Here is a 20,512-nt window from a genome sequence, read left to right as displayed (position 1 = left end):
GGATATACTATTTATTTTCTTCGATAGGGCACGAGCTCTTCACCGCGAAGTAGAACTCCGTAGTTTTGGCAAAGTTCTTCGAGGTATTTCACCATAAAGTTACTAACCTTATTCGGTCTAAGTTTCGCAACTAAGGTAGTCTTCTCCAGCGTAGTCCCCAAACCAGTCTAGCTTGCCATACCAGGGTGTGACAAATATGCCTTAACTACATAAATATAAAATAAATATATTTATATGTAAATATAAGTTTTAAAATGAATAATTAAGAATAGTAATTAGACTTGATCATGGGCCGATCCGGGTGGAAGGTTTTGGACAAAAATATAGCCCGAAAAATGGGCTTGGGTAAAAAAAGGCCTGGTTAGAAAACAGGTCGGGACTCTGGTAAACTTTTTTCGGCCCAGGCCTGGCCCAACTCGAATTTACAAAAAAAAAAATTGCTTCTCTTTTTCCACTGTTTTGCTGCCATTTCACTACTATATTGCTACTATTTTGTTGTTATTGTTTAGATATTATACAACTCTTGTTTTATTGTTAATTTGGCTACTATTTTAGAGGCATTTGCTTGTTAAGTTGCACCTATCTTAGTGTTATTTAAGTATAAAGAATTTTTTTAAATTTATTTTCAATTTGTTGGGAAACATTTATGTTAATGTTTTTAGTGTATTTGATTTATTATATCTTTAAATTTATTTTTATATAAAAATAATATAAAAAACTAATACGAGTGGGTCAGGTCAGGCTGGACTCAAGTTTTAGCTTTTTTATCTGGGTCGGGCTTGGTCAAAATTTTAAACCCATTTTTTTGTTAGGTCAGGTCTGGGCCTATAAAAAAGGCCTAAAATTTTGTTATAGCCCAACTCGAACCCATCCCAACCTATGATCACCTTTAATAGTAACTTAATTAAATCATTATATTTAATTTTTAAATGTAATAATAATTAAATATAATTAAGCTAAAAAATAAAAAAATTAGTTTTAAATATTAAAATTTTATACCAATCAATATGGGTCAATATGGATTGATATTAACTGAAAAAATTTGAAACACATCGACATGGTCTCAATAAACAGAAATTTTAATCCAAACAATACTTAAACTACTTGATACTAATTTTAAGACCAAAATTACATCGGCTAATTGTTCGAAAAAATCTGGTTTGAAAATGATTTTCTTGCATAACAGAAAATTAAAATTTTGAAAATCGACCCGGTTTGTGATATTTATAGTAATAAACCTTAACTGAATTTGTACATGTGTTTTTGACTTAGAGGACATTTGTTGTTCTCAACTTTCAACCAAACAATTTTCTTCGCTATTTTTGTATCACGAACTGCTTCGAGTGTGGGCTCGAACTAATTGAATCGAAACACAGAATTAGAAAAAGTTTTCTCTTCTTTTGGGGTGAAAATGAAAATTCTCTTTTCTTAATAAAAATTGGTAGAATTGTTATTTTCAAAAAATATATGTAATAATTGAGAATAAATTCTCTCTATATTTCGATAGAATAAAAACTTCTTAAAAATTATGTTAATAACTATACTGGTGTCATCTATTTATAGAAAGAGAAGGTAGAATCCTTGTTGAGTTGTAGTGATTTATTTTAAATAGAAAAATAACATCCTACTTAGAATAGAACTACGGTGGATGACACACCCTAGTATTCCTACTAGGGTTGTCACCCTCTTCATGTCCATGAGGGATTTTTAGGCTTCTCTCATATCGGGTCCAATTACGAGTACTTTCTAGGCATTTTTAACCCAGTACTTTGTAATGTGATCCAACCCGGTTTAGTTTTTCTATTTCCCAAAATAAAAATTAATATTTATATATAAAATATTTTTCTCATCCCTATTTTATCCCCAATAAAATTTTGATAATTTTATCCCTGGTAAAATTTTGACTAATTTGCCTCTGGTAAAATTTTCAGAAAATATGTTCAAAGTTTCACAACTCAACATGTTCACTATGATTGAATGGTTTATTTGCATTTTCGGGCTTCAAAACAGTTTAAAAACATAAACTCATTCTTCTGATAATTTTTTAAATAATCCATATAGGATTGCAAATGGATCAATTTCATTTTCATTTCCATTTTTGGAAACCTACATTCATTTCCAAATGATTCAATTTCTCCATTTCAGAGAAAATCATAATCATTCATGAATGTTTCCCATTTCTTTTTTCCTATTCATTCCATTCATTTTTATTAAAACACGCAATTCATTCCTGGTTTCAATGAGCTGGCAGAGGGACCGATCAGACATATGTAGTTGAGGCTCAAATGATTTATAATTAAGTTTCGACTTTTCACTTATTAATTATAAACTCATTTAGTCACAAAGTCATTCCACTATAGTATTGTGACTGAGCTCTCCCTAGCTACATTACCAACAAAAGCAACTACTCAATGCTCGTCCAATGACCTTGTCATAAGTGTATTACCCTCATAGGATATCCTTGATCTCTTGGGGATAATATTCATTCTCCTAATATGACCATATTTTATCTCATGGTAGTCATTACATATTTCTTCATGAAAAGTCAATCATTATCAAATAGTGATAAAGTCATCTATCACAAAGACGGACAACCTGTGGCCACGTTTACTTTTTATCAACCATGTAATGCCAATGAGAGGATATCATTACCCATGTTTTGGGCTATGTGCTATGAATGATTCTACATACTACAGAAGTCGTACACCTAATGCACCAGCTTTCGGTTCCTTATCTATTTGAACTCAGGTTTTTACTTACATCAAAGTGTACAAGTCACGCATACATAGTCCGCCATCCACTCAGGATTTAGGTATGCCACACTATGAACGTCACAAGTGAATAAATCCATAAAAAGATCAGGATCTATTATGCTTAGGTCATGTCTGATGTACTGTTAGTCCAGTCATTCACATCTATGTTTATATCTTCTAGGAGTCATTTGCTTCGATGCCCAAGACAAGACATCTCCCCAATTGGACTTGATAGACAACATATTAGTCTTTAAATTAGTTTGCTCATTTTCAATTGGACTAATGACATGTTTAAGTTCATTTACTAATATAAGTTGTCTTTTTGTATTACGATCTGACCAGACAATATTGCTTAGTATTAGTTAAACATTAGACAACCAGTAAGAAACATTTGCTTCCATTTTGCTTTGTGTGCAAAAGCCACGTGAGGACAATATACAAAGTATTAATGTAATTCATGAATAATTTTATTAACCAATCTGTTCGAAAAAATTACAAGTGTAATTAGACAAAAATACTACACTTAGGCCACCAGACCAACACTAATATCATAAGGACATTGGCTACCATGATTAGAACAACTGTAACATGGTATTCTGATTTTAGCCGGCTAGCTCATCTTCACCTTATTTTGTGAGGACCACTTATATATCATACTAGCCAATGTTTTAATAATTGGATTGAAGGTCAAACTAGTGAGACCATTGGCTTTTAGTTCAACAATAATTAAATAAATATTTAAAATAAAATATATTTAAAAAATTATAAAATCAATTCAATCATTAGTTTGTCTCGATTTTCAATTTTTTATCGATTCCAAGTAATTTACTTAGAAATTGGTTCAACCCTATGTTCAGGTTAATATATCAACCGGTTTCTAATCTAATCAGCCAGTTTGACATGGTTTAAAATAACACTAATATTAGCATGGATAATAAGGTCGGTGATTTGTATTAAGATATTTGAATACTTTTCATTGATAGCTAAATATCTACAAAACGAAATATATATTTAAGGTTTTAAGCATAGTAGTTGGTATGGCTGATGTTATAAACTCGTTAATGTTGCAAATTTGAGTGGATTTAAGCACATTGTTTTTCTTGTGTGAGTATAATTAGTTAGGGATTTAAGGAGAATAGTATATTAGAAAATGTAACTAGAAATCATTTAAATTTTTTGTATATTAAATTTAAGGACTGAAACTTGACATGCTTTGCTAATTGTTGAAGAGAGATCGACTTTGTCAGGAGAAGTCAGTGAAGCATCATCCATCGAAAGCCAATAATCTCCTCAAAAAGTTGATATTGTCCTTGGTGGTGTATGGTTTGCTTGATCAAGCACTTAACTAGGCAATCTTACTCTATGAACCCGCCACTTCTTTAAACATTCGTCGAGTTAGGAGACGAAACCCTTACTGTGAAAACTATCAATCCATTGAGGAGTCCCATCGCTCTTTGCAGATGATACTTTGTAGTAGACTAAGTGGTGACAACTCAACCATAAGTGTACTATATGCTATAGGGAATGGGTTCAAGTCCAACCATGTGCGTCACACATGGCTCGCCTTCTTTGGCACTTTTGCTTTATGAGTCGCACTTGAGCTTTCGAGAGGGTCAAGAGATAAAACTCTATTAAGGATAAAATTGACTTATTAAAGGGTCCATCGACTCCCGAAAAATGACACTAGCAAACTTCTCTTGACGAAGTTAACCTCCCCTCAACAACCATGCACGTTCACCTTCTTAGCCACCTGAAAAGGTGTTTCGACTTTGTAAACTTGTTACCTCTCTAGGTACTCGGGCTCTTGGAAGAGTTGAGAGACAAAACCCTCCACTAAGGACAGTAATGACTTGTTGAGGGGTTCGTCGGCTCCTAAGGAACCACACTTCGTAGACTTATCCTAATAAAGTCAACCTCCCCTCAACAACCTTATGCAACACGCCAGGTTTGCCTTCTCAGGAAGCTCCCGCTTTGTGAACTCACCCACTGCCTCTTTAGACCACCTATTTAGGCACTTAAGCTCTAAACAAAATTGGGAGACAAAATCCCCCACTAAAAACAATAGCAACCGGTTGAGAAGTTCATTGGAACCACACTAATTCTCAACAAACGATACTTCACAAACTTCTAATATTGTAAACCTATACGCAACAATAATCACATTGCTAAACTCATAGTTGCATAATTGTATTATTTAATTTCATTAACTTGAAAAAAAAAACAGATTGACATAACCCACCAAAATTACAATATTCAATCAAAGGTTAAAATGTGGAATAAAGAGTAAATTCAACCTCCAAAACACACAAAAACCTACAAACAGAATACAAGAAGGAAGTCTGTTTGAAAACACTAAAGACCAGACACTAAATTATTTAATTGGTAAAGCAAAAAAGGGAAAAGTATCTGCAAAGGCAGTTAATCATGATCGAAGCAGCTTGATTCCGAATGAAATGGTGCAAATCATCAGCCCAAACAATGCCAAAAACCCATATTTCCTGCACATCATAATATTATCATTTTTATTTTTCTATCGAATAACAACAAGAACTAATCAATTAATTCACATTATTCAATTTGATTAATGCAGATCCCATTGATGTCAATTAAAGAATTCTAACTTAAATATGTTAATTCAGTTGATGTAATTGATAGCTCGACCCACATAATTTAAATATATTAAATATTAAATAAAATTATAAAATTAATTAATTTTTTAATAGAATATATGAATTAGAAAAAGAAATACGATTCAATCCGCCAACTTAAGTTGATTTGATTAAATTACATTAAACTTTGTTACTTTATTTAAACTAACTTTTAATGTCATATATAATTTTATGTATCTAATATTTAATTTATTTGTATTTCTAATTATAACAATTAACATAAAACAATATTTCTTACTTGAATTATTGAATGTAATTAAAATATATTAATTTATTAATTTAAATATTATAATAGAAAATTTTAAATAATAATTAAAAGATTTTTTAACACATTCAACATTCCATATAATTTTATTTTATGTAATTAGTATAACATAATATTATTTAAAATAATAAGTAATTAACTCTAATAATAATTAAAAATTTTAAAATTCTATTCAAATCTAATACATATATATATTCTATAGCCAGGTTTTGAATAAAATTAGAAACTTTCCATATGTCACCAATGAATTTAACATATTAATACGTTTATGTTTCTATGACAAGAAATCAATTAAGTAAATATATTAATTTATTACCTAATATATATTTTCGGAAACTTCAATGTAATTTAGTATTTTTCACAAAAATTATTGGTGTAATTAATGTGGCATGGTGGATTAAAAAATATGAATTGTTCACAAGTAAAGCGTTTACCATAAAATTTGTGAGATTTAACCAATAAATGCAGTGAAACAAATTTTAGAGTTGTATTCAAGTAATAAATTTATTCTAAAATTAACTATATAATTATTACAACTTTAATTTTATTTCAAATTTTTAACTAATAATTCTAAATTAAATATTATAATTATTTTTGAATGTGAATTTAGTAATATAATAAAAATAAAATATATGATTTAAAATTTTTATAAACTACATCCAAATAAACCCTTAAAACTTTAATTGGTACCTAAATTAATTCTCGTGAAAAAGATTTTTAAAAATTCTGGATTAAATTATAGAATTCTGGAAAAGTAAATTTATAATTTCATTATTATATTAACTTCTAAATTTATGGCAACAAAAAAAGAAAATCTAAGGGTTCTAATTAAAATGTAAGCACATATATGAAACATAAGAAATTATATAAATAAAATATAAAGTTCAACTTCAACATCTCAGTTTTCACAGGGAAGGGTCTAATTAGTTCAGTTAAGTCGGTTTTCTGGGTTTTTTTTCTTTTTCTTTTAATGAATCAATTACAAACAAATACCGAGAAAAGAGATCGAGAAAATGAAATACCCGATAGTGAGACGGTTCTGAGGATCGCCGGTGGAATAGCCGGTGAAGTAAAAATAACGGGTGACGGTGTAGAAAAGACCCAGTGCAGCGGAGACGCAAGGATGCCCCATCCCTCCCAATACTATCAAAATGAAGAACACGGGCATCATCTCCAGCGAGTTCTGGTGCCCTCTCTGCATTTACATTTTATACGCATTCAATTCAACGTATTGACAAACAAATCAAGATCAAAGGCGAAGGCGAAGGCGAAATAAGCAAACCTGAACACAGTTGAAGATTTTGGCATTTTTGTTTTCGGATTCGAGAGCGTAGAGGTTTGGGAAATTGACCTTATACTTCTTGCGAGCTTTCACAACTTGGAACCCCATCCACATGTTGAGGCAGCAGTAAACAACCACCACTATCGCTACATAACCGTATTCCTTTCCCATTATCATCTCCATCTTTTCTCTGCTTTTTTCTTTTCTTCTCTTTTTTGAATTCTTATAACGATTTTTCACTCCAGTCGCCCACTGGGTTTGAATTTAATTTCCACCTTCTTTTCTATTCTACGGGATTCTTGACTTGCACGCCCAGTTTATCCGTATACAAAACTACAAAAATTGTCAGAACCGGCCCCTTGAATTTTTTTTTATTCTTTGTTTCACTGTAATATAAATAAATAATTCAAAACCAACTATCGAGAAGTGGGAAAATTGAGAGGAAATGGAAACCACGGAATTTGTCAATTGATTCCTTGCTGGACTGGATCCTCCCACCCCAATTTCCCTTTTTTATTTCGTCATTAAAATTATTTGCATAAAAAATTATTTAATAGCATGAAGTCTTACTTAAAATTTTTAAATATGAGGTCAAACTGTATTACCTCATCTCGAATATGGGTTTAATCCTCAAAAACATTTATTTTTATTTTCAGTTGTTTAATTTAAATATTTCATATAAAAATAATAAAATGCAAAAACATTATTATATTAACATTCATTGTTTTGTAAAAATTGATTTCATGTAATTTTTTAAATTAAGTTGATGTTAAATTAATTTGTAGCACACATTATATAAGTATAGCTTAAAGTATTAGTGAAGCTTAATCATCATAATTCATAAAATATTAAAAAAACCAGCTGAATATAATTCATAAAATAAAAAATATACAGTAGTTCTTTCTTTCTTTTAAATAAAAAAAAAACACTATTTCATCATCTTAATCATCATCATTACTATCAAGGTTGATGCATAAATAAATCGACTTGGATAAGAATGAAAATAAAAATATAAATTGACCATATATATTTTTTTTTTGTGGGGGAGGTTAAAAACACTCCAATTTTATCGAGTTCTCTGGTTCCAGGCTTCCCGTCGAAAGAACCAAGCTGAACACAAGGGAGTATGACTTTGGAAACAACGAGTCTTACACAACACAAGCAAATGCTTTTAAATACTACATTTAAAGCAAAACGCCAAGGACCTTAGTTTCCTTTATTCACATACTGTCACTGTTCAAGAAGTTAAGCCAGTACACTGCTTAAGGCATGACAGAAATGAACCAAAAAAACAAGTGAATCTCAAATGTTTATTAATACCTGAATCCTATCACTCACTTCTTTAGTAGCATAGCGCTGCATTGTGCCATTATCTTTGATGCCCTGGTAATCGAATCAGTCATGTAGAAATTCTCAACAGCAGCCTTGAACGGTGTCGAGCTTATCTTCTGACTACAGTCCGGACTCAATGAAGGTCCAAAAGCAGCTGGCTCTATCTCATCTGTGTTGAGTAGGTTTGGTGCCACAGTCCTCATCCTGGATCGTATGGCTCCTAACGTATCATAAGGTAAACGAATTCCTGCAACCTCAGAGAGTGCTCGAATAATCTTCCAATCATCCCTAGCATCACCCACTGTAGGGACTGCAGGCAATGTTTGCTGAGAGCACCCTTCTGTATTTTCATATGTACCCTCCTTCTCACTGAATGCTGCTGAAGGAAGAATTACATTGGCACGATAGACGCTTTGGTCCCCATGGTGCCCCATATACACTACAAAAGCATCTGCTGGAACTTTGTCCAAGTTCAAATCATCAGCACCCATTAAATACAAGAATTTCGCGGACTCAATGCTGTTGCTGGATTCTGGTACAAGTCCAAGGTCGAGGGCTGCAGCCTGGGCCGCATTGAGAAGTAAAACATTGAATCCATTCCAGTCAGGTCTGATGACATTTCCATTCTTCGCAATGGCTTCAACAGCAGCAAAAATTGCATCTTTGTCGTCCCTCTCAAACAGGCCAGCACCAACAATGATGGCTGGGTTTTTGGCATTTGAGATGGCCGAGCAAAAAGAATGACGACCCTCAGCAATTTCTGTAAGTGTTTGTGGGCCAGTACCAAGATGCTGGCAATCATAGTTGAATTCGGTTGGCGGACCAATATAGGCAACTTTAGCATTTGATGCTCGAACCGTTTTACGAATTCTAGCATTTACCATAGCAGCTTCAACCCTTGGCTGAAATTTAACACGAAATTATAAGATTATTAAGCTGAAAATTAACAAGAAATTTTATGATCATCATACCTTATACTTTCCATATTCTAAAATCCAATCTATCCGCACTATTCACACACATTTTATTGTTTGGGCAACAGTATCTTTTTTTCTTTACTTGATTAGTGATCTAGCACTCTGTTTATGGCTTAGAATGTCGGGCTATATTGGTATCAAAATTTCCATTCCCTTACACCTTTGGAGCTACTCAGATTTCTCTCAACATTCCTTTTGGCTTCTATTTGGTAAGCCCGTATGACTTTAAACCTCAATTCAACGGTTCGTGTCATCCATTGTGTTTTCTTTTCCCCAGAATCACTATACATTTTGATTTTAATCATTTTAGTTTATGCCAATAAAGAACTTACTGGACCTTTACTATTTTAGCATTTTATTGATTTAGCAATACTTTATGAGGCTTTAATAAAATTTAAGAGACATCCAAAGAACTAGAACTGTAAGACTAGGATGGCAAATATAGCACTAATATAGTATAGGCGACTAAAGACACCATATACTTAAAAACATATATATCTAACACCCTTTTGCTTTCATAGCAGAAAGAAATACTATTTAAAACTCAATATTATATAAATAGAAGTATAGAACTAAATTCTTCTATAAACCTACACAAGCCACACAGAAGACATGATTCAAACCTACAGAAATAATTCAGAGAATGAACCGACAGCATGCATCCAAAAATATTAATTTGATTTAGAAGGAAAATGTAACCCATACTGATAAGTAATTGCTAACCATGCGCAGTGAAATTGGATAAAAGACATTGTGACATTCAGAATGAGCACAGGCAAGAAGCATACAATATAAGAATTGGGGTTGCTAGAGCATTACCTGGGTACCAACCAAAAGGAATACGTCAGCCTTCTCAAGCCCAGCAATACTGCTATTCATGAGATATCTATATCTTAGATCAGCATTAGGGCTTATGCCAGTTCCTTCGCACCAAACATTGTTTGATCCCATGTTGTTTAACAAATCTTTCAGTGCCATCATGGATTCAGCATCGGAAAGCTTACCGGCAATCCCAACAATTTCCTCTGGTTTAACCTGAAGGGCAACCTCAGCAACAACAGCCAATGCATCACGCCAGCTCACAGCCTTAAAGCGTCCATTAGCATCACGAATCATGGGGTCATTTAGCCTCTGTCTCTTCAGCCCATCATAACAGAAACGAGTCTTATCTGATATCCATTCTTCATTTATATCCTACAAAGGTCAATAAAACAGGCAAAAGTTACTTATCTTGTCAAACAGATCAACACTCTGGCTATTAGCAGAACAATTAAGTTCAGTGTTTTTCTAACGGACAAAATCTGATTTAGGCAGGCAAACAGAACATTGAGAAACCTTTTTCTTCATAAAAAAAAAAGAACAGTTCCTTCTTTTTTTTCTTTTTATTGATAATTATAAACATTTCAATGACTAATGCATGTTACTCAGATAAAAAGGACTGCACCAGTTGGAAAAAATAATCAGCTTTGAAAGTGCAAATTCCCTTCTTAAAATTTTAATCATTGAAACTTCAGAAGTTCATGACAAGAAACCTTAGTTACTTCGAACCTTGCACAAACTGGAAGAGTAACATTTAACCATATTACCTAAATGAAACAAACTCTATTAGAAAAGTCCACAATTCCCAATTTCCACATTCTTTAGGGGTAGCAGTAAATTGTGGGATAAATTTGCTAACCAAGCCCTTCTCAGATGTTAACAAGACCATAATAACTCTATCCCATGCAGCCCATGCCACAAATTTACAGTCACAACTGGAAAATAAGATGTGTCTAGCTAAAACTACAGCGGAAAATGTACAAAGCAATATCATTAATGTGTTGTTACATATGCCACAGTAATCAAAATGACAATTTAAAGCTGGTATAAGTCAATCTTATATTATCACATCTCCTTAAGAACTGAATATAGAGGCTGCTTATCTCATAAACAGAAATAATACAGGTCGTAGAGTTACTGAAGTGATAAGACCAGAACACTTAAAAGTACTAGCACAAAAGCAGTCAACACTCAACGGATAGTTCATTGCTTCATGGGCATCAGACAAAAGATTCCTAGAAATGAGTGTACCATAAGCATCATATGACAATTTACACTTACCTCATTTAAACGCGGAAGGATACGCATAACCTCCGGACCTCTGCTATCAATTCGAATGTTGGATCCAACTGCATCAGTCACATCAATGGTCTCTGTTCCTTTCAACTCCCAGTTTCGGGCCTTAAATGCAAAGGGTTTAGAGGTAAGAGCTCCAACAGGGCAAATATCAATTACATTTCCAGAAAGCTCACTTGTCATAAGCTTTTCAACGTAAGTCCCAATTTCTTCTCCACTACCACGACCCAACATGCCAAGATCCTGAACCCCAGCAACTTCTGTTGCAAACCTGACACACCTGATGAGACCACAAAAAGTTAGTTGCCTCAAGCTCTGACCTATCGAACATAGAACAGAAAGAAAATTGCTTATAGATAATTTCTCAAACAAACAAATCCTCAAAAGATCACAACAATTTGGCCCAAAAATGCCTTAAAGAAGAAGCTGCAACTTTTAGCTTAATACTCAAAAAGGAAAAAACACTAGAGAGGCCTTGAAAGACCTATTTATGAATCACAAAGCTTTAGAACTCAGACTGATTTGTGTAATAGAAAAAGTGCATCAGTCTAACATAATGAAGTAAAGCAAAATTCGCAAAGCAAATTGTATAGGCCAACTTAATCACAATCTGATATAAACAATTCTAAGTGTAGGGCAACACATGATTAAAAAGGTAGTGAACACATAAACAAGCAATATCAGTCATTCTTAAGTGGGATTTATTGGAATATAAATTCTCGGCACCTATATGTAGCCATAAATATCTAAAGCTAAAAATTCTCCAATGCATTTGTTTATTTAAAAGAAAATCATCAGTGGAAGCAGTTATCCTTTGGATTCAAATCTTAAAATCTTTGAAAATATAAATAAATAAAGCCCTTGGGAATATTATTAGGATAATTTCAGACCTAGTACACTGAATGCACCGAGTCATGACAGTCTTCACCAAAGGACCAAGATTCTTGTCAACAACAGATCTCTTCATTTCAGTAAAACGGCCACGATCAGATCCAAATGCCATAGACTGATCCTGGAGATCACATTCTCCACCCTGATCACAAATTGGACAATCCAGTGGATGGTTCATCAGCAAAAACTCCATCACTCCTTCACGTGCCTTCTTTGCCAATGGCGTATCTGTCTTAATCTTCATTCCTATATTAGAGTCCCAGGAGAATTAGAGAACATAATAATAACAAGAAGAAGAAGATAAATAAAGAATGTACTGGGAAATACCAGAACCAAACCAAAATATAAAACAAAAGGACAGATTTAGATAAAGAGCAGCCTAATTCCGTGAAGGTTAAATTGTTTAAATGAAAAGCACTTTCGACTTGCAAGAGCAGTTTCACACAAGAGCTTAGCATTTCCAAAGCCATATTGCTAAAAAGGTAAAATAAAAAAGAAATTTATGCGAATATAAATACTTTAAAAGAGAGAGAATTGGATCATAGTGTAATGAATCGTAGCGTTGTATATTTCTTAACATTAGACAGAACAAATAGCAGCATAAAAATAGCAAGGAAAAGTTGAAGCAAACTAAATAGTATTCAATTAATTTGATACCCAAATCTAAATCACTAAATCCACCTAATTAAGTCACGAATCTGTATATAGGAAATCAAAATCGTTCCTCCGTGAAGGTTAAATCCAAACAAATGAATGAATTTATCTATCCAAAATAAAAGAAAAAAGAAAGGGCAATGAAACGGAAAGGCTCACCAGGAAGGGCAGGCATGGCGCAAGAGGCGACGGGCTTGGGGGATTTTTCAACCTCAACAAGGCACATACGGCAGTTTCCCGCGATCGAAAGTCGGCTATGATAACAAAACCTAGGAATGTCAACTCCAGCGATCTCGCAGGCCTGAAGAACAGTCATGCCCTTAGGGATTTTCACAGGGTATCCATCAACGAACACCTCGAGAGCATCATCTGGGTTGGTGAAGTGGACCCGGGCACCGCCCACAGGTTTCTTAGGCAGAGGCGGAGTGGGCTCCGGCTGCGTTGCTGGTGCGGCAGCTGATGCATCGGGGGATTGGAGGCCAGGTTTGGTGACGATGGGTCGGAATCGAGAGTACTGAGAAGAGAGAACCCTGGAGGTCTTAAGGGTTCTTGAAGCTAACAACCCTAATCCCATTTTTCCAGTACGGTGAGATCTCTTAGCTTCTTTGTTGGAGCTGAGAAAGAGTGGCGACAGATTTCGAGTTTGCACTGAAATGAAATGAAAGGCGTGTGATTCCCACAATTCGGGTTTCAAGTTGACCCGTTTTTCTCCACATGGTCTGCCTTTGGGTTTCCATACGTTATCGTTTTAAATTAAGCTTGTAAAGTAATGCTTTTCTTTCCGAAAATTGTGTCTATTAAGGGTAAATTAGCAATATATTACTGGCACGTTTAGTTCGTTGTAATAGAATAGAGGTGTAATAGAATAAAGACGTAATAGTAATTTAGTTGTTTGGTTGAATGAAATTTAATAGATCCATAATAGTATTCTTGTGTTTGGTTGAATGAAATGATGTTGAATAGCATAAGGAAAAAAATTAAAATGACTAGAATACCCATTAGTAGAATTTTTTTAGATAGATGATTATTGTTATTATTATTAAATTTTAATAAGATTATTAATATAAATAATAAATAATTTAATCATATTTTAACATAATTATTATTAAATATAATTTAATAAAATATATAATTTAATAAAATTCTTAATATTAAATATTCTTATATGAATTTAATAAAATCATAATATATAATACTATAAAATATAATCTAAAATAATAATTATTAAATATAATTTAATAAAAATATATAATTTAATAAAATTCTTAATATTAAATATTCTTAAATGAATTTACTAAAATCATAATATATAATACTATAAAATATAATCTAAAATAATAATTATTAAATATAATTTAATAAAAATATATAATTTAATAAAATTCTTAATATAATTATTCTTATATGAATTTACTAAAATCATAATATATAATACTATAAAAATAATATATAATCTACTTTATAATGTATAATACTATAAAAAAGTTGAAATTCATTTCTTTATCAATCACCCAAAAAAGAAAAGAAAAGAAAGTGTTTTTGTGGATTTGATTAATTGATGACTTAATAATTATTATTAAAAAAACCCCATTTGATTAATATAGCGTGTTAAATATCTTCCTTTAAAAAAATGATTTGTTTGTATTTTACATCTTTTTTTTGTTTCGTTTGTTGAGATAATTTTTGTAGTGTTAATTATAATTGAACAGAATTAAAAAATTAAAAAATAAACTCCATCAAACCTGCGAGCCATTCAAATTCCATCAAATTCTATCAATACAATACTCTTGGAATTCTACAATAACAAACACAATGATACTATTTATTTTGTTACAAGAAAATTGAACAGAAAAGATCTCTGCTTGGAAATGAAAATAATTTAGATGTAGATATTCAAACTCCAAATCTACTTGATAACACATAGTACATACTGAAAAAAAAAATCAAGGACTAACTGATCTTTAGGAAGAAGCTTTAGGTAAAGCACATTCTACATTATTGGATTTGTTCCCGCAGCAATATCGGTATATTGAGACATAGATCCATCATCCGTTTGAACAGATATTTTACAATTTGAACTGCACTTTATATTTACAAAGCTTTATGTATAGAGAAGCTACTAATTCAAAGTTCATTCAATGCTTACTCCCAGTCAGCATCAAAGAAACTAGCATCTTTCATCTCTGAGTAGTACACATTCTCTAAATGCATGTCTTCCTCCTGCATTCATTAAAAGATATTTTGGCCATGCTTACATGTTATAAATCTGTGCTAAAAATCAATTAAACAGATGCATTTTTTACTATGAATATGAAAATAAATTATTACCTCAAAAAAATTTGCTAGAAAAGTAATATACAGAAGAGGAAGGTAAAAGGCATGGTAGTAAACGATTGTGGCGCTGTACAACCTGTAAATGTGTTTTGTACACCTCTTTAGAAAACCGTTTGAAAAGGAATATAATATACTAATATAAATAATATTTGGATTATAAATTGGCAACAAGCTTGTATTTACCAAAACCCAAAGCTAGCTCCATTTCCAGTTAGTGCACAACCAAACAGTTCTAGTGCATTCAAGATGAACATGAAGGCAACATATTTGTAGAATGCAGGTCTTGCTGCAGAAGGACAAAGAAGCAACATATTTGTATATGATTAAGCAACTTGCAAAAAGTGTAAGTAACTTAGATGAACATACCAGGTTATCTTTCTCTCCACTTGTAATGGTACATAAACAGTATGGAGCCATAAATAGCAGTCAGCACTAGCCTGTGAACAACCCACAGACCCCATTTTATCTGACGTGGATGTTCGGAGTTGTCAATGAACAAGGGCACACCGAATCCAAATAGGTAAATAGCCTAAAGGAGGGAAAACATACATTGAAATATTAATATCATAATATATAAAGCATCAACAGAGAAATGTTAAAACAATTCACTACAAGAAAAATACTAAATGGAACAACATCGTGTGTTTTCCATATTAGAAAATGAAAACAATTAAAAAACAAGTATGCACGATCATATTTCAAATTTGAGATTGCTTAAGAAGTTAAAGTAGATCAATGATCTAACTATAGGCCACAAGAATGGTGACTCTGCTATTAATAGTAAAGTTTGCAGGAAGGAAGAACCTGTAATGTTATTCCACCACCATCTGATTCACCAACAATAGATATGCAACTTCCAAGAAAGGTGAAATATTTAAGAATAAAATAAATACCTTGAGAAGTAAGTCCAAACCAACAATAAGCCCTGAAATAACAAATGTCTGTGTCAAAGCTTGCAACCCACTAGCATGATTTCCTTGCAGTAGAAATGCCAACAAGCTAATTTCCAGGAATAGCATCCCAGAAGTTGTGAACAATGATAAGATATTCCATGCCATTTCCTTTTCAGGAGTGCATTCCCAGGCCTGCATGGAGAAATAAAGTTACTGTCAACTAGAATTATGATCTTCAGGGTTCAATCATATTTCATTAATCTTGATGGCTATGATTTTCCTAAAAACATATAGTTTACTAACCTAACTCATTCATACTATCAAAGAATAAGATGCCCAGCTGCTTAACATAAATCATTTTCAAATAAGCCATGTTAAGCAGAAAACGCTATTTGGTAACGATCACTAAGATACAATTCATATGTGAAAGGATAAAGTAAACAGATTTTCTCTCACTTAAGAAAAAAGGGAAAATTGACCATTCAAAATGGTAAATGAGTTAGATGTTAGCTCATGCCACACTAAAAGAGACACAGCTATCGAACGCAAGCTTTTGAAAGAAGGCTTTTACTATACATATTTCCATTCTATTGATCTATATTATTCATTATTGGCTTCTCTGCATTGTTCTTAGATACAACATCAAAGGAGCATCACCTAAAAAACTCATACTAGATAGCTTTCCTGTCCAATAATCTTGTTCTTAAGTTTACAATGCGAAAAAATTGTCGAACAACTTTTGCACCCTGTCTAATGAGACCAAGACACCCAAGTTACATTCCACTAATTTAAGTAGCATTACTTATTGCGTTGTCCCAGACTCACAGAAGCAAGAACAAAAAAGAGTATTTTGGATATCAACTAAACAAATTTGTGAAGAATTAAAACAAGAAAGTACATTGTTATTTGGATGCAAAATGCCTGACTTATAAGTTGACTAATTAGATTTTGTCTATAACTAATGTCAGATTTTAGCAATTCCTTCATTTAATCAATTATTAATTTTACTTTTCAATATCAGCTAGTCTGTTACAGTAATTTCCATTGCAATTTGCTTTACAATAAAAATAAAAAGCAACCATGTCAAGGAAACAACCATAGTCTAAAAGATCCAATAATCAAATTAAAGAAAAACAACAACTCATTAAAATTAATTAGAGGGGAAAAAACCCACAAACCTGAACGAAACACCAAACAAGGTTGAGCAAGCTAACGAGCCAAAGGCAACCGTAATAAGAAATCATGATATAAGACTTTCCATGAGAGAGCTTTTGAAATTTTTTTTAGCTTGAAAACCCAGAAACAGAACAAAGAGGAGAGAAGGGAAAATTATAACCCAAACGTTAAAGAAGGAAAATCATAAAGAAGGAAAAAATAAAAATTACCTGAAATATCTAGGTCTCCTTTGCAATCAATGGAAAAAAAAGGGAAATGTAGAGACGGTTGGAAAGAAAATTACAGAAGCAGAAGATGAAGCTGAGGGCGAAAATTGAAAAATGAGAAAAAGAAAGTCAGAACAGAGGGAATGAATAGCCATACGCTGCTTTTGGAAGGGAATAGAAATCGGCCATTAAGCAGCCAATTTTGGGAATACACACATAATGTAATAAGCCCGTAACAGTGTATTACACCCAACCAAACAGATGATTAGGTGGGGTTCACGGAATAAGATTATAATGGCATAATCATTACACCCAACCAACATACTGTACGTTTTTAAAAAATATTTAACGTGTTAGTTGATTTTTATTATATTTAGATAAAAAAATAAGTCGATTTTGAAGAGAGAAAATATTTTTTGTCAACTGTAACTTCTCCCCGACAATAAAAAATAGTTCAATGGCAATTTTTTTCCAACGGCTAAAACCGATTAATTTATGGGTAAATTACACCAACTGACAAAATAGTCACATTAATTTTATTTTAATCACTCAATTTTAGAAAAGCGACAAAACAATCCTTTCTGCTATTTTTTGTCACAACTGTCACGGTAAAGTGACATTGTAGATGACGACATGCTTGGTGTCAAAAAAACCCTCCAATTGGCCATTACCACCAATTTAACAGACTTATCAGCACTAATTTAAGGTTTAAGAAGAGAAAAAAGAAAAGAAGAAGAAGAGGAGAAAAAGAAAAAGGAGGAGAAGAGAAAAAATAGAGATGCCTCTAATTTTCGAATCAACGGCAATCGTCGCCATTGCCAATAGCTTCCCCTACGCGAGTCCTGAAACTGATATCTGCCCAGTTCAACCCTCTCATTGCTAAAGAAATCTTCAATGCAGCCACCACTCAACCCGATTTTCGTCACTCTTACTCTTCCTTCCTCATCCTCATTCTCAAACTTGACCGTTCCAAGCACTTCTCTCTTATCGATGACCTTCTCGTTCGTCTCAAATTCGATCAATATCAGGTAACCCCGACTCTCTTTTTTTACCTCATCAAAATCTACGCCGAAGCTGATTTACCCGAGAAAGCTCTCAATGTGTTCTACAAAATGCTTGAATTCAACGTTAAGCCTTTACCCAGAAACTTAAATCGTATCCTCGAGTTGCTTGTTTCTCATCGTAACTTCATCATGCCTGCTTTCGACCTTTTCAAGACTGCCCATAAATAAGGTGTTTTCCCCAATACTAAATCTTACAACATTTTGATGCATGCGTTTTATTTGAACGGGGATTTGAGAATTGCGTACAAACTATTCAACAAAATGTTTAAGAGAGACGTTATGCCTAATGTCGAGTTTTATAGGATTTATGCAAGGGATATGCAGGAAGAGTCAAGTGAATAAAACAGTAGATTTGTTAGAAGATATGTTAAATAAAGGATCGTACTGGATTCATTGAGTTATACTACTTTGTTGAATAGTTTGTGTAGGAAGAAGAAGCTTAGAGAAGCTTATAAGCTTCTTTGTAGAATGAAAGTTAAAGGGTGTAACCCTGATATTGTGCATTATAATACTTTTATATTGGGTTTTTGTAGAGAAAGAAGAGCTATGAATGCTGTTAAGGTTTTTGCGTAGCCATTACAGTGGAAGAAACCATATCAACAATTGAGAAATTTTTGATTTCAGGATAACTTTAAGCTTGGATATCAATGGTATCGCCCTTGTTTATACCACTGCAACTTTAGCTGCTGCTACAACAAATTGCTTGCTTGTCATCACTTTTTTTTTGCTGTCTTACTCGAGTAAATTACACCATCAGTGGCAGATGACAAGAGACAAATTTTCGGTCACCGGAGAATCATCATTAGCCGACCAAACAAGGATGTTATTTCTAGATGTGTTGTAATACCAAATAGAGAAAGTGTAGAGTTTTACAGAAGAACTCATTGACTTAAACCCAACAGCGAAGACTTTGTTTGAAGAAATAAGAAATTTGTTTTGAGATGGAGTCCATGGGAAATTCGAGAAATTGAAGGATCGATCTTGCTGGGACAATAATGGTGGAAGGTTACAGAAGAAGAGAGTCAAGAAGAAGAAGAAGAAGAAGAAGAAGAGTAAAGACATGATGTTTCAATGGAAAATAATCAGACCCCGCCAAATTAGGCAAAGAAGACTTTTTTTATAGTCTTCTTCTTCTTCCTCTCTGTTATTAAGGTTTCTTTTGTTCAATTTCTTAAATTGGGTGGGTTTCTACTGTGGACATCCAACGTGGTAAGTTAATTGGCCACATTCGCTCGCTAGTTAACTTGTCACATCAGCGGTCCCGTTAAGACACTAACGGAAACTGTTAATCGGTGACTGTTTTGTCACTTTTTTATAACGTTAGTGACTGTTTTGTTATTTTTCAAAATTTGAGAGACTGAAATGAAACCTAGATGACTGTTTTGTTAGCTACTCCAAAGTTGAGTGACTATTGGTGTAATTTACCCTTAATTTATTTGCTATATAAACCCAAGCCATGTTATTCCTTTGATATCTCAATCTCATTCTCCTAATTCTCTCAATTCTTTTAATTCATGTATTCTTTTAACTTTGTAGCTCTCAATTTTTCATTAAATTTCTCTTAAAATCTTGTTGTTTTAATTTTATATTTTGTTTTTAATTTATTTTTATAATGGTAATTCCACTTATTCATTTGGATGACAAGCACATTTTCAGCGTCCAATTGTAAATCGTAAGAAAATATTATTATAATTTTTAATTTTAATTAAGTTCATTATTAATTTTATAATTATATATATATATATAATCAAGCCAAAGATCGGATTTTAGAGACTTACATACACAATTTAATTACGAGGGCACCGAGTGTTATTGAACAACAGTTGCAAGAGGCGGGATTCTTGCATATTTCTCATATGTTTGGGGGACTGAATTGAATCCCGCACTTATCAACGCTTTGA

At 32.8% G+C, this 20,512-nt stretch overlaps 2 protein-coding genes and 2 pseudogenes across 2 annotated transcripts; 1 reads left to right on the top strand and 3 right to left on the bottom strand.

Annotated features, from left to right (window-relative positions):
• Positions 1–4,930: 4,930 nt before the first annotated feature.
• Positions 4,931–7,504, bottom strand: LOC107954825 (microsomal glutathione S-transferase 3). The gene is made up of 3 exons (XM_016890509.2): positions 6,970–7,504; positions 6,710–6,882; positions 4,931–5,251 (listed from the first exon to the last, which is right to left on the bottom strand). Exons 1-3 carry the CDS (start codon positions 7,150–7,152, stop codon positions 5,176–5,178), a joined length of 432 nt encoding a protein of 143 aa, XP_016745998.2. The 5' UTR covers positions 7,153–7,504; the 3' UTR covers positions 4,931–5,175.
• Positions 7,505–8,152: 648 nt separating this feature from the next.
• Positions 8,153–13,670, bottom strand: LOC107954824 (NADH dehydrogenase [ubiquinone] iron-sulfur protein 1, mitochondrial). Its single transcript, XM_016890508.2, has 5 exons — positions 13,098–13,670; positions 12,284–12,530; positions 11,379–11,673; positions 10,098–10,472; positions 8,153–9,203 (listed from the first exon to the last, which is right to left on the bottom strand). The coding sequence occupies exons 1-5, from the start codon at positions 13,510–13,512 to the stop codon at positions 8,304–8,306; spliced, it is 2,232 nt and encodes a 743-aa protein (XP_016745997.2). The 5' UTR covers positions 13,513–13,670; the 3' UTR covers positions 8,153–8,303.
• A 1,133-nt stretch (positions 13,671–14,803) lies between these two features.
• LOC107956203 (protein CANDIDATE G-PROTEIN COUPLED RECEPTOR 2-like) lies at positions 14,804–18,215 on the bottom strand (annotated as a pseudogene).
• A 120-nt stretch (positions 18,216–18,335) lies between these two features.
• Positions 18,336–20,082, top strand: LOC107954823 (pentatricopeptide repeat-containing protein At4g01400, mitochondrial-like; annotated as a pseudogene).
• The last annotated feature ends 430 nt before the right edge of the window (positions 20,083–20,512 follow it).

The sequence above is a fragment of the Gossypium hirsutum genome, chromosome D07 (genome assembly GCF_007990345.1).
Source record: "Gossypium hirsutum isolate 1008001.06 chromosome D07, Gossypium_hirsutum_v2.1, whole genome shotgun sequence".
NCBI classification, from domain to species: Eukaryota; Viridiplantae; Streptophyta; class Magnoliopsida; order Malvales; family Malvaceae; genus Gossypium; species Gossypium hirsutum.
This window is presented reverse-complemented; position numbering and strand designations above follow the sequence as displayed.